The sequence below is a fragment of the Citrus sinensis genome, chromosome 2, assembly GCF_022201045.2.
Source record: "Citrus sinensis cultivar Valencia sweet orange chromosome 2, DVS_A1.0, whole genome shotgun sequence".
Classification (NCBI taxonomy): domain Eukaryota; kingdom Viridiplantae; phylum Streptophyta; class Magnoliopsida; order Sapindales; family Rutaceae; genus Citrus; species Citrus sinensis.
In genome coordinates, this window is record NC_068557.1 from 20607512 (window position 1) to 20623124 (window position 15613).

General features: G+C 35.1%; 1 protein-coding gene across 1 annotated transcript; it reads right to left on the minus strand.

Moving 5' to 3' along the window:
* Positions 1–204: 204 nt before the first annotated feature.
* On the minus strand, positions 205–9224 carry LOC102612025 (histidine kinase 2). The gene is made up of 14 exons (XM_006469452.4): positions 8055–9224; positions 7253–7456; positions 6538–7032; positions 6122–6397; positions 5774–5943; positions 5439–5651; positions 5138–5324; positions 4871–4922; positions 4555–4784; positions 4351–4449; positions 3326–3993; positions 2213–2713; positions 1083–1487; positions 205–932 (listed from the first exon to the last, which is right to left on the minus strand). The coding sequence occupies exons 1-13, from the start codon at positions 8379–8381 to the stop codon at positions 1238–1240; spliced, it is 3672 nt and encodes a 1223-aa protein (XP_006469515.1). The 5' UTR covers positions 8382–9224; the 3' UTR covers positions 205–932; positions 1083–1237.
* Between the last annotated feature and the right edge of the window lie 6389 nt (positions 9225–15613).

The following is a 15613-nucleotide window of genomic DNA, read 5'->3' on the forward strand; positions in this document are numbered from 1 at the left end:
TTTTTATTAGTCTATATTATTATTATTATTTTGCAATATTATCAATTAATCAAATTATGCAACGGGAAGCATCAACTACATTTTTATTCTGATGGCTGATCATCAAAAAATAAATTGTTACGATGCTCATATCAGCATTTCTTAGCGGAGCCAAAAAGCTCCATATTGGTCAAGTATAGTTCATGAAAACAAACCAAACCACCAGAAAAGAACATGCCCGTGCTGATGGCTTATAACCATCACACACTACACATTATGTATATTATGTATGTGATTCAAAGTAGTTCATTACACATTGACTCTATGAAGGAAAAAAACAATATACATACAGCTAGGACACAAAGCCTAGCCATAAGATTCAACAAATATATAGAAAGGATACATAGGTTACAAGTTTCAACATACACAATATTCATCACTTATAACCAAACAGCATTATAGTAACCATCATCTTCATCTTCAAAACACATAACGCAATCCGGATGAAAACAAGATCTTTCGGCTAAGCCACAGGAGCACATTGTTCCATCTTCCAGGGTTTTCCTGTAAATGCTCTTGAGCTTTGCTGCTGCATTTAGCCCTCAAAATTAAGCAGACTTGAAAGAAAAATGGTATACAATGCCAAAATAGCCACATCATACTCTACTATGATGAATAATTCAAACAGTTACTCTCTCTTGGCATTATAGCATTTGATTCTTCACTGTCTTGAAGGAAGATTGAACAAATGTTGTAAAACAGGAAAGGCAATAGAGGGTGGTTGGTTTGGCAAATACAGAGGATATATACAAAACGGACACCAATCTATAAGAGATTGCGTTAAGTGAGCATAAAAGGCTTTGTGGATGTGTCAAATGGGCAAGCATATGATCACTCTGCCCCAGAACTTACACTTACTTGAATGCATCACATATGGTTACAAGCTCAGCTTCCTGCAATCAGAGAACCATTCAGTAAAGATTCATGATTGACTTGGGTGCAGAATACGACAAACAAATTCACATTAAATGATTCAGGCATGAAACAGTGGATAGCTGATGCCTACATCCATCTCCATCCAACCCAACTAGTGTAATACTCACCATATATTGAATGGCATTAGGGCTAATGTAGGGACTGGTCAATATAACCCAACAGAGCGATGATGCTTGCCATTAGTTCCTGTCAATCCAAATATAATGAAGACCAACCAGAGTGGGAACCATCAGCCTATAATCACAGCCATGTAAAGACCATATCAACCAGACATAAAGAATCGTGCCACTGCTGTATAAAGTTGCTCATCTTCAAAAGGCTTTGACACATAATCATCCATCCCACATTTCATGCACTGTTCATTTGAGGCCTGAATGACATCAGCTGTCATAGCTAATATTGGTACATGCCACAGACCCACATTTCCAAACATCTCAGCCGATGATTCACCAGATGCAATTTGCTCATTAATCTCATTCTCGAGGTGGCGGATTTGCCAAGTTGCTTGAAACCTGCATAACTTCACAGTGTCAAGAATTTGGCATGCTTAAGGGGTACCATTGAACGGGAAAACTGTGCCAGAAAATGCTTGATAGTTAAGAGCATTGATAGAACTAATAGTTTTCTTTTTTATTTAAGATTATCTGCCACATATTAAGATCAAAATGGAAGAAGTAAATAATACAAGTACGGTTCCCTAACAATTTCGATGAACTAAGAAATATAACAAATAGAGTAGAGTGAGACATTCAGACACTGGATGATATTTACCATTCTCAACATGTTTTGGACATATTAGATACAAATAAACATGCCTACAGAACCATGTAAATGCCCGATCAACTTCTAAATTTATTGCTTATGCATTAAAGTGGTTAAACGAGTTTCCATTGGATTGAATAAAATTACTCCAGTGGCCACATTAAAATCATGTGCAGATAGAAGTGTCTTTTCCTAGCGGACTAGTAGTATCACTGTAGGTTGAAGCCAAAGGGTTTGATTCTAGTCAAGCAACCAAAATTCAAATGGAACCAGCAAAAAAATTTTGGGATGATTTTTCTAGCTTAGCGGCTGACTAAATCTTTTATAAATTTCAACTGGATCTGCAGCACGCACTTCCTAAGTTCTTATCATGAAACATTGTTAGCACACCACTCCTACTTCCTTAGTTCAGAAAGAATAGTGAGTCAGTGACTAAATAGAACAGAACTATATATTATAACAGCAGGGTAGTTACCCATCCATTTCTGGCATTTGCAGATCCATGAAGCAGGCATCAAAGTTATGGGGTGGTGTAAGCTTATCTACAGCAGCCCTGCCGCAGTCCACACAAGTAACGATTGCTCCATGTTTCTTTAAAGCACCTTCTGCCACTCTTCTATTGACCATATTGTCATCCACCACCAAAATTTGTTTTCCTTTTAATAGGTGCCCCAGTGATGGCTTCTTTCTTTTTTGTTGCAACTTCTTAGAGCTTTCAGGGTCTTCTTGGAAGCAGCCAATCAAGACACTCAACCTAAGAGGTTTTGTCAACAATGTTACAATACCATCAGATTTGAGCTCATTGCGATCAGTTTCGCTAATGGAGGTAGCTAAGAGAAAAATCTTTGGGAGGTTTCTTGAGATTTCCAGGCCGCCTTTTCTCCTTTGCTGTTTCAGCATATAATGCAACACAAGACCAATTTCCTTATCCCAAACATCTTTGTCAATGAGAACCAATGCTAACTGTGGCAACACACTGGACAAAGCAACCAACCATGCATTAGGAAAATGTAAACAAGATTACAGCAGTCAATTTCTTCTATAATTTAAATTTTAGACAATAATTTCATTTTACTTAGATAAGACACTGCCATTTATGTCTTTGACAGTCATAAAATGGGATTGCAGAAAAGAGGCATCTTGTAGTAACAAGTAAGCCCATTAATTAGCTTGTTTGAGAAAAAGAGAACTTGAGATAAGTCAAGTTCATTAACAGAGACAGAGACAGAGACAGAGACAGAGACAGAGACAGACAGAGACAGAGACAGAGACAGAGACAGACAGAGACAGAGACAGAGAGAGAACTGATGAGTACAGAAACGTACAAACTGCTATCTGAAAAGCCATCGAAAGCTTCAGATCTCTCCCAGGTTAATGTTGATCATTTGTAAGCTTAACAAGGTGTGGATGTATTCCATGAGGCAGGTAATAGAAATACCAATAATTTAGTTTTATTGATTCTAAGAATTGAAAACAGGTACTTCTCAGTCAACCTTTAAATTTGTTAGTTTTAGTGTATAAATTGTAAAACATTGGAACTTTTTACCATAATTCATCTTCACAACTATTCTATCAAAGCAAATTATACCTGGTGCTGCATGTGTCAGATAAATAAGAGCATGCCAATTGCATACTGTTGGCTACATGCACAGCCATTTCCAATCTCTGAAGATGATATCTTGTGACCTCAGCTCGGATGCTTTTGTCATCAATTACCAATGCCCGTAATCCTCGGAACTCTGAAACATCTGGAACATACTGCTGCCACTTTGGATCCAGTGAATTTCTTTCTCCTTCTGTAAAAGTCACGGTGAATGAAAAAGTACTGCCAGTGCCAGGTTCACTCACAAACCCAATCTCGCCACCCATGAGTTCCACCAGACAACGGCTGATACTCAGTCCTATTCCAGTACCACCATATGTTCGTGAAGTGGAACTGTCAGCCTGCATAAAAGGAGTGAAAATTCGCACTTGTGCCTCTCGAGGAATTCCAACACCTGTATCTTCAACAGTCACTAGTAACTTAATCCTACCAAGTTGCTCCATTGTATTTGTGTTATCTAACATTTTAAAGTTTTCCCAGCTTTTCCATCTGTCAACTACAGGAAACCCACTCAATGTGTTATATACTTTGTCTGATTTGTGTTGAACTGAATTTAAACTTTTTTCCAGCACTTTATCCTTAACATCAACTTTGCTCCTTACGTCATCTGCCAAATGCACTGAGACAAATATATGCCCCTTGTCTTGTGTGAACTGCAATGCGTGAGGAAAAATTAGCAAAACAAACTTATTAAACAATGACATGATCATTCACGAGAGAGAAATGGCAAAGATACACTGTCATAATACTTGACCATCATTTCACGGATGTTTTTGGTCCAGAACTAGCATATCATGATAATTTAAAAGATTGGGAGGACCGAGAGCGGCATCCTCACACAAATACTAAGGGAAATGTCTAATTATTTGAAACAAATATACGCAATCCATCAAATAACAAACAATTGCCTGTGGTAATGGCTTCCTTCTTAAGTTAACAGGGCTTTTGTAACCAGTTCGTCTAAATATGAGACAAAAGTGAAGAAATGCAGGAGCAAGAAAATAACTAACCTTGATTGAATTTCCAACAAGATTTGTTATTATTTGCCGAAATCGTCCAGGATCACCAATGACAACTTCAGGAACCCTGTCGGAGACATATATGGCCAACTTCCCTCACACAGAAGAACACCTTATGTAAGAATAATATTGTAAATACCAACTGAATGGACATAGGAAAACAAAAAATGAGAAAAGAAAATAATTAGGTAATACCTCAATTCCTTTCTGATTAGCTTTGCTCGAGAAAAGGGATAGAACATTATCAAGAACATCGTGCAGATGAAAAGGTACAAATTCTGGTTCAAGCCTTCCAGATTCTATCTTAGCCTGATCAAGAACGTCATTTATTAATGAGATAAGATCCTTCCCACTATTATGAGCAGTCTGGGCATAGTCCAACTGGGCTGCATCAAGTTCTGTATCCATCAGCATTTGCAGCATACCTGGAAAATGATCATAAGCAGCAATCTATCAGTTAATCTTGACATATTTGGAGAAGCCTACAATAATTGAAAGACTCTTAACTTACCTAAGACACCGTTCATTGGAGTCCTGATCTCATGGGAAACAGTTGCAAGAAACTGCAAGAAAAAGAGAAACCTTGAGTGACGAAAGAATTGACTTATTATATATATAAATAAAAAAGAAGGTGAAATAAAATAATGCTAAAGATAAATTTCTTCACAGAAAACTCAACAAAGGAAGCCATGCTTCAACACTGAAAGTTTCAGTCAGGATGCCTCTATTTGTTAAGGACAGCAAAGAGTGACTCATCAATAGGACAAGGGGAGGGCACCTGAGATTTTGCCACATCTGCAGCTTCAGCACGAGCTTTGAGCTCCATCATCTCATGATAGTCATTTTCCACTTGTGCAATTCGATTTATGGCCGCATGGAAGATATGGCCAACAAGCAAAGTAATAACTACGACTCCTATTGATGCATTGATTGCCGTCCAAGGTACAGGAGGTTTTTGTTTAAACCTGTAATTAGAACAAAAAATAAATAAATAAATAAAAGAGAACTTTTGTCTGAATAAATATGTGATTACATTACCTTCTGCTGATTTGTACACTGAAGTTTGTGAGAGAACTAACCTGCAATGCATCTCATGCTTCCGTGATGGATCACCAAAATCAAGGTTGCTGACACGCAGCAGACCTGTGTCGGTGACATCAGGACCATACATGTTGATTGGAGCAGATGCATTTGTTGTGTCATAGACATTCACAACAATTGTCTGCTTACTGGCAAGTTGGTGCAGAAGCTTCTCCACTAGGGATGGGACATCATATGATGCGCCAAGATACCTTATGAAGTAATGATCTCAGTGAAAAAATCAACTTAATCTTTTTGAAGTGAAACATAGAATACTTCAAAAAGATAAAACATATATGAGAAATCAAGAATATTCAGGAGGAGATATAGTTACCCCAAAGTAGCTTCTATACGCTGTTCTGGTGTAGCATCTTGGGGTAGGTCAGTGTTGTAGACAGCAAATGTGAGTACAACACCAAGGTGGTTAGACTTTAACAGCTTAAACGGTGGTGTCAATACTCCCTTCCCAGATGCCCTTGCTCGCAAAATGTTTTCACGGTCTTCCTGCAGGAGATGCAATGGCATGATAAGCTTGATAGAACAAATTAAGTAATAAATATATTTTGAGGTAACTTGTGTCTTGGTACTAACATTTCAGCAGAAATATACTAAACAAATTTAGTGGATATTTTAAGAACAATTGAGCATATATAAGCAAGCACCAAAGCCTAAATAAACCCACCTTTCCAGACATCATGTCAATAGAGACAATGTGGGACACAGTTTCTTGAGAAAATATAACTGGTGCATATTCATCTTGAACAGGAGCAGGATCCAAATTTTCTGGTGTACAATCTTGCACAAGAGTCTGGTCCTCAGTTTCCATTTTCTTTATTTTCCATCCATGCTGCTTCTCAAATTGCTCTCTCTCTGAGTGAAGAACTTTCAAAGCATAAGCTACACCACTAGTAAGTGGTCTCTCGAAAGCTGTTCTCTCAGTATATTCACCAAATGTTTTCTGCATGACAAAAGAGGAAGAATAAATATCAACTGAAAACATAGCAGTAATGAATAAGAGTCCATAAGCTTAGACCTATGGTTTCATAAAATTATAATCTTGAGGTATAACAGAGTAGAAAGAGCTGAAAAGAAGACTACCTGATCGACTGCAGATGGATGTTTCCTATGGTGAAAGGTGGACACCAGAATAGCCAAGGCATGAACATGATTCATGCTCACATTAAACTGATCCTGGAGCATCCTCGCTCGCTCGTCACACATACTGGCAAGTGTCTCTTTCCTTCTCAAATGCATCTTTTCTTTCAAGTGCCAAAACAACCAGACGGAAATTGCAATACCAAGCAGAACAAAGACCACTAGGATCTTCATCCTCCACTTTCCAGCACTTCTAGGAGGGTGAGGAGTTTGCTGTTGCTGTTTCTGCTGCAGTATCATTTGACGCTGTTGGGGCACAGGCTGCAACTGATCATGCTTATGCTTGTGGTTCCTCCTTGATTTAAAAAGTAAACTGACAACAATGCAGATTACCACCATTCCACAAATGAACCACCAACACCCTTTAAACAAACAAAAGGATAAAATCTTGAAATGATCTCTCGTGCAGTTGCTCCATGTCCTTGCTTGGGAGATGTTCTAAACAGAGTCAAATCAACCACTAAGTTAACTAATCCATAACTTGTAGAAATTTTTGACAAAGACAACAAAATACCGTTCATAGAAATAATTAAGCCATACTTTATTTATGTAAAAAGACTTTCCAGGGCATAGAAACAAACTCTTTTAGGCAGTAAAAAGAAAAGGCTCTTGCCAGACCCATTAAGCACCGAGGAATAAAACCATAAATCACCATTACCTTTAACACTGAATGGTCAAGTTTCCAGGAGACATTCACATCTTCAACTGGGCATTGGTCCATTTGCTTTACATCTTCTGCAAGCCATATACTCTGCTTCTGAAACTCTTGCTTCTTGGAATATGGTACCTTCATAGCACAAGTGATGCCATTATGTAATAGCATTCCTGATCCTGGTTCTCTGGTACATTTGAGGGATGCAATCTGTAATACACACAAGAGAATGCAAGTATTTTAAGATTATATTCTGCCCTTCTATATTTTAAATAAACTTCTAGCATGTTTGGTTTTCTCAACATTAGCCATCAGTAAACAACCATATGACTTCCAATGCTTCCGAAACAGAGAACAGTATTTGAAGTACACTTATTTCCAAACTAAGCAGATATTAATAGTTTCGACACACTGGAGATTATACAGCACTATGGGTAATAAGCATATGAGTTGAATTATCTATTATATCAAAACCCATTTTCAGCTTCATCAATGCCCCAAGTTGCTGTCTAATTCTAAAGTCCAGGTAAAAACATATGTGACTCAGAACTCAAATGGAAGTAAATGAAATAATGAATTAAGCAAAACAGAAGTACATATTAAAGGAATTACATGAACCTCTGCAAGTTTACCCAACAACTTAACAACCCCCCCACACCCCAAAACAAACCCAAAAAAATGCAGAACCAATTATCAATATTGGCCACTACTTCAATCTACAAACGATTTAACCAAACCAAAAAGAAAAACAAGGACATTCCATAGCTTGTATTGTAAAAATGTGAAGTTCAAAAGATTTAGGCAGTACCTGATCTGACTCAGAGAACAAAGTAGCCAAAGCATGGAGCTGGTTGTGGCTAACGTTGGAATGCTGCAAGAAGATTTGAGCCTTTTTTTCACAAGACATTCGGCCTTCCTCCTCCTCATTTCCCACAAAAGCGCCACCATCACAACTTAAGAGAAAACAAATGCTCCCTACAATAACAAAACCCAAAAGCCAGAGAAATGCAAGCGTGCTCCTTCTATTGACGCGGTCCGGCCCTTGCAAAGGCTCGCTTGCCTTCTTCAGCTTTGAACTTGCTGATAATCTACTACTACTAGAGCCACAGAGCTTGCAAGTCATAGCCATAGTCATCTAAACAAGCACCCACTTGTCTTTACTAAGAGTCTTCGGAGCCGGCCAAAGGAAAGATGTAAATTTGCTTGAAAGCCAGCAAATTTTTCACCAAGTTTGGATCTGAACACATCAACATCATTGCTTTATGTGAAAACTGCATGAACCCCAGTTCATTTTCTAAACAGACGAAGCTCTAATTATACACCATGCAAGCAAATAATGTGGTCCAACCTCTTCGCTCTCTCCACTTAATGGCTCAAATACTAAGTTTCATTCACCTTAGTACGTGGACCAATAGATCCCATCTAAAATTCAAAACCACAGGCACAGCTCTTTTGAAGCAAACAAAAATGACCAATCAACATATCAAACCAGAAGCAGCTGAATCAAAAACAAAATCCCACTTGTAATTTGGCAACCTGTGAGAGAATTATTAGCAAGGTAAGAAAAAAATTGGCTTTTTTTTTCCCTCTATATCTAGTACCCCTCTCAGCATTAATCAGCTCTGCAAAGCCAAGTGAAGCATCAAGACAGAAACTTTATCAAAGCAACTCATCAAAACTAAAATTTGAAACAGACCAACTTCATTTCTCGGATAACACAACTGGAATCAATGATCAGAGTCCGATAAAAAAGACACTCCAATAATTTCTCTTTTTCACTGCCCACTTTTCTCTTTCTCTCTGTTGAGTCTGAATTTAGCATTTGAAATTAGAGTTTTTTGGTACATTAAATATTATTGCCTCATCATCTAAGTGGGGATGGTTTAAGCTAAAAGCAAATAAGCCCAAGATGAAGAAGAAGGTGACATTAAAAAACCATTATTATAATATGTAGTGGTGTAGTTAAAAGCTCTTCTAGCATTTTGTCTATTTGACATTTTCAGCATGATTATTTATCTTTAATTTATTTATTATTTTATTAATTTTAGTTGTTTTTGTTTTTTTTTTTTTGCTCTGAGCCGCTTTTGCTTTTGAAAGTGACTGCACCTTCCATTCAGCGATTAAAGATTGTGCAGTTATACGGACACAATCAGAGAAAAATTAGACAGAGAAACTGCTACCTAGTGGGAGGGTAAAATGGGCATTTAAAAAAAGACAGAAAAGGCTTGCGGTTTTGAGTCAAGAGTTCAATTATGAAAATATAAACAAAAGTAAAAGAGGAATCTATTCTATTTCTATTTACCCCAAAAAAAAGGAGAATTATCATCAAGGTCCCTATACTTTACAAATTCTCAAAAAGACATAGTTTGTTGAAATAATTTATCTCAGCTAGGTTTTTATTTTTTAAATGAAATGATCATATTACCCTTAGAGTGTTGGATTTTAACGGCAACATGTCAGTATCAATGCAAGTAGCTTGATACAAAAAATTATAATATTGAGGTCATTTTGATGGAGGTCGATAGAAATTGTAATTTTTTCTGATGGGATGGGATCCTGGATCCCTCTAGATCCCATCCTACTTAAGACGGGATTGAAACATATTTTTGTCTCATAAAAAAATTTAAGAGAATGAGGTATTTTTTTATCTCACTTACATATACGGGACAGGAGTAGGAATGATAAATTTCGTTCCATCATATCTCATTATCGACTAATAATGAAAATTTTTCCAATTAACATGAGATCCCACAAAATCTCATCTCTTTTGGGACGGGATCAGGACATATTGTTATTCCAAAAAAAAATATAAGGACAAGAGTGAAATATTTTTTTATCCCACTTGCATATACAGGACGGCACTGAGATTGGTAAATCTCATCTCATTCTGTCCCATTACCAACCTTAGAGGTCGAGGACATATTTATACGAACGGACAAAATATGTCCTTATTTAAGAGAAAGTAAGAAATTAAAGGATCCAAAGGACAAAATCTCATAAATAAGAAAGAAATATCGGGAATTAATCGGAGATTTTGTGATGGCAAACGTGAACTGGGCGATGAAGAATCTTTAATCGTTTGGAGAATTAGTGGTGAAGTGGCCATCAATGAAAATGTATGTCGGCTACATACCCTTACCCACCATTTCATTTAAAATTTGAAGAAAATGGGCATGGTGAGAGTTGAGAAGATATGGGACTTCCTAAAGCAAGGATTAAACTAACCACTTTAATCTAAATCATGATTAGTTTGACCATAATAATCACTATGATTTTTTTTTTCACCCTTTCGATTCGAGTATTAGAAACTTGGTATATTGTTTTTGTTGTCGTTACTGTAGATTGAAAATTTCTCGAGACTATTTAATTTAAGAAATTTTAGAGCAATTATAGATTAAGGTTAAGTGATTGTAATTTTAGTTATGTACTATAAACTAATATCAAAATTTAAATTAGATGAATTCTTCAATTATCATTAGTAGACATAATGTTGATGTAGGATGGTTGTGTAGGATGAGCATGCATCTTCCAGAGGTCATAATTTGGACTGCAGGTATCTGTTTTTTAGTGTATAATATGTTGTTTTGAAACTTGCGATGAGATAAATCAAAGCTTGGACTACTAATATTGTTATGTCCCATGATCGAGCTAAAAATTTTATTTCTTCCTAGTCGTTTTGCAGTTTTTATTTATTTTCTTATTATTTTCAGGATTTTTTATCTTAATTTTTTATATATCAGATTTGAAAGTTGCTTGTATTGTTCTTCTTATTTGGATTAGTAGAATTTTATTATAAAATAATATTTTAATTTTATTCATTTTTAGTAAATTCACGATATTTAGGGTTAATAAAAAAAAACTTCAAAACGTTAGTTTTATTCATTAAGGTTTCCTAGTAAAATTTTCGTTATTCAGCAACTAAGTTTTTCTTAATTATCAATCTTTTACATTTCTGCACCACCAATGGCTAAATGATGTGTATGACATTCATCTTATTTTTAGACTTAATATTTTGAAATTTTGCTGGCATTTGATTTGTACATGCGCCTAGTGGGACTTGCGTGACTAGCGAGTGGATGGATTAATTTTAGATCACTAATGGATTCTCAAATCTCAAGCAATTATCAAATAAATAGTACACAGACCATCATTAAGAGATGCTCACGCCCTGAGCTTGTCAATTCCTATTTCTTTTTATGTTGAGGGCCAAGGAATCTACCATTTTCAAAGTTATGTTGTTTTGAAAAATAAAAACGACTGCCCAATAAATGCTGGTGGGTGAATTTGGATTTTTCTCCCAGCAACATGTTTTCACTTTCTCGTCCTTGCTAGTCTCTCTATCACGTGTCCCCCTACCCATTGCCAAATTTATTAAGCACCATTATGACTCGAGAGTTAAGAGAGCACTTGCATTTGTTGAGCCAAAAAACAAGCTTAGTGTGTTAAAATATATATAAATATAACCACCATTTTGAATCTTTTCTCCTCACTAAAAATAATAATGTTTGTAGAATATGACCAATTAAGGAAGGCTCATTGGACTTGCAATTAATTTTGTTTTTTGTCACAAGCAAAAAAATGATGTTAATTTTATTGATCATGACCAATTTTTCTCATTTAATGGAGACCTGTAGCAAAGAGCATATTTGAATGTATCACTTCTACCTAAAATTCTTTGCAATCTTGAATTTGACCATTAAATTTATAAGAGTCGAGTGGAGGAGAGCCGTTGATGAAGTTTGTTTACTTTTTGTCTTGGATACCTTAATTAAGATTATTATAAATTTTAGGCCCATGACTTTCATCTTAAGCCACTTTATTATCATCATCTGTCAATTTGATTCCAGCATTTCATTTCATTTCACTTATAGTCGTGGGAAATAACAAGTACATGCGATAATTGCCTAATTGCATGGGCCATATTATGCAATAATATTTAGGGGTTCAATAATTACAAAATCCAGTTGGATAAAGACCCACCACCACTATCATAGATTATTCTTTCCCCCCCCCCCCCCCCCTCGTATGCAAGTTCATTCTTTTAACATCTCAATTTTAGAAATCTGTTACTTTATTTCATAAATAATTCAATTCTTAAAAAGAAATGAGGCCAATCATAATATTTGCAACTTGTTGTGAAAGAAATGCTGCAATTGATTGTATGCAGCAAAAGCATGATTTGATGAGAAGCACTAAATGTGATTCAAAGGAATATGCTATTTTTATCATGTTTGCTTGCTTGCGTTTCCTTTGCTTCATGAAATTGACATATTAATCTCTCAATAATCAAACCCATTCCTCATAAGTCAAATTCCAAAGTAATGATGCAAAATAAGCACTTCTATTGATGTAATTCCCATATATATATATATATATATATAAAAGAGTCCAATAAAAAAGGCTGCAAACCCATCTTTAAATGAGCTTCAAAAACATACATAAAAATAGAAAAAAATTTGTGGTGCAACTGTTATACCGTATTACAGTTGTATCCAGCCGTTAAATATAAGTAAACCTTCATAATTAGAAAGCGCCCTCAGAGGATTGTACTAATTGCTAAATATCAGTACAACTATACAGTTAACCTAATCCTAAAAATGATAACACTATCTGTTTTGACCAATTGCAACTTTTTCTATTTTGCAAAAATCCTTTTTACCATTTTCTCGCAAAACAAACGCGCCATCAGGGGGTCCCACCACGAGTTAAAAAAAATCAAAATCGCCGAGTCCTGGAATTGCTCGAGAATCGTGACAGCTAAAACAGAAAAGAATGGGACCCGCAGACAGCTTGGATCTGACAATTCGCAGTTCCCCAATTTTCTTCTTTTTCCTCTCTTCAGCCGGGGCGATCAGCGATGGCAGAGGAGAAAAGGCGCGAACGCATCGGAGTGAGACACGTCATCGACGTCACTTGGGTCCCACGGAGCTTCATGATCGGCCGTAACCAGACGGAGCCAAAGCCAATGCAGTTGCTGACAGAGGGACCATGTGCAAGTAACTGTACACATGCTCAAGGACATGTAGGTTATATGAACTTCCATTAAAGTCCTCAAACTTTTGGCTTTGTTGCAAAGAGGTCCACGTATCCAATAAAAGTTGATGCGTGTATCCCATCACATACGCAACAAAACAAAAACGACAATTAGATTGAGTGATTGACTCTGACGTGAACCACAAGGGTTCTCATGTTGTCGTTTTGCTCCAGGACCCTAACTAAAAATACGAATTTTATACAAAAGTTCAAACTATTGTTTATTTAATAAATTTAATCTAGTTAATTAGATTAGAAGATTGAACAATTAGCAATTAGAAAGCGTCTAATCTAATTCAGATTACATTAAATTAATTTGAATTAAACTTTATTAGTTGTGTTTTTTTTTTCATTTAGAATTATTAGAAATCCTAATATTCTATATCGGAGAGTTCTTTCTAAAATAACATGATATTTATTAAGTGACATAATAAATAGTGAGGAGATGTGATTAATTGATTTAGAGTTCGTGAAAAAGTATCGATCGTTTTATGAGTGACGTATCATTTAGGATAATTTTTTAAAATATCTATATTTTTTTAATTTTCTTTCAAAATCATAGGATTAAATTTTAGTGAATATCATGAGGAACATTTACTTTTTATCTACAAAACCCACTATTGGGTACTTTGTAGCAAAGCCAGCGGTTGAGGGGAAGTCCCCATTTGTGCAGAGAATATCTCCACTTCTCCTCCATTAAGAGGTCTCAAAAAAAAAAAATAATAATAATAATAATGCATGATCATATCTGCATAGTGCATGAGGATCAAATTGGCAAATTGTGTTTAACTGTTTATAATAAGTAAATCTTATTCTACTTACTTTCTTTTATTTCCAAAGATTCATTCATTGCACTTTTTTTTTGCCCTCCCTAAAGACTTGCACAATTGCACTTAAAAGGACAAAACGAAAACACAAAAGAGAAAGTGGCAGAGCCCAGAAGCGTTAAAAAATGAATCAGATCATAGGGACTTTTGAAGTCCATGTGATATGGTTGAAAAAAGGAGAGAGGAGAGAGAGGGAGAAAAGGGGTGAGATTCTTTTAATTTTTAAAACAAAAAATATTTAGTTAATGATTGTGGAATAGACTTTCAACAATAACTAATTTATTTAAGGCAGGTGGTAAGTTGTATAATTACGTTACGTAACATATAAAAACTCAATAATTACTATGGTAACACTATTAAACACCATAAAAACTATACGTGTGTTACTAGTAATAATTATTAGATTGATGTATGTTGCGTAATTATATAACCAAACAAGCTTCTTTATTTAAATTAATATGTGTGAGTAAAAAAATCACTGCAAAATGAATTTTTTCATTACCATTTTATCTTTGACATCACCGTAGAATTTGAGTTATGATTTATTTATTTTATTTGATTCAAGTCGAGTCGAACTAAACAAATTTAAATTTGAAAAAAATTGATTCGTTTAATAATTGGGTGAATTCAATTTGATTAGCTAAATAAACATATCGAATCCAGGTTTGATGTCATTAATTTGTTTATCCGGTTAAAGTTCGTTTAATAAAAGGGTCATAAATGGATCGAATATTTGATTTATTCGTTTAAGATTCATTTTATTATCCATTTGATTAAATTACTTATTTCCCATTAAATTTTATGCACAAATTTAAATATATGGAGAATAGTTTTGTAATTATAAACTATAATGATAATTGTGTTTGTAAACAAATAAAGATTCAATTCAATTCTATTCTATTTGTTCTTAATTTTACATAAACGAATTGTAAATGAATTCAAATTCAAATCAATTCATTCAACTAAACAAATTAAATGAATATTCATTTAATAAACTCAATTCATTTTAGCTTATTCATTCATTTTGTCGCCTCTAGCATTATCACATGCGGTTTCATAATGGGTAAGAAGCATTTTTTGTCCAAACTTCTCGAAGCTATCCCATCTCCAAGCGATTTTGTCTCACCCTTTGATGAGATAAAATTAAAGGAAAAAAAAAAAAAAAAGAGGCAAATTTTAGAAAGTTGCTTGAGTGTATAAAATATGATAAATATCTAGGTAATGTCTGCGTAATAATAAAGACAAAATGTTAGGTGGGTAGAATGTTTTAATACTTGGGTATTGTTAAAGTAGGGGAAATTTAAAAGTACAAAATGCACATTCCTTGGTGATTAAAGTGCAACATTTTTCACGAACAGAACTAGTTGCAATCTCCAATTATATGCCTTTTTTTTTTTTTTAATTTAGGTTCTGACCCAACCTAATCATATGTATAAAAATATTTTTAGTTTGACCAATAAAAAAAAAAAAAAAAGTGTGCGAATTTGTCTCAAGCTCTAGAACAACT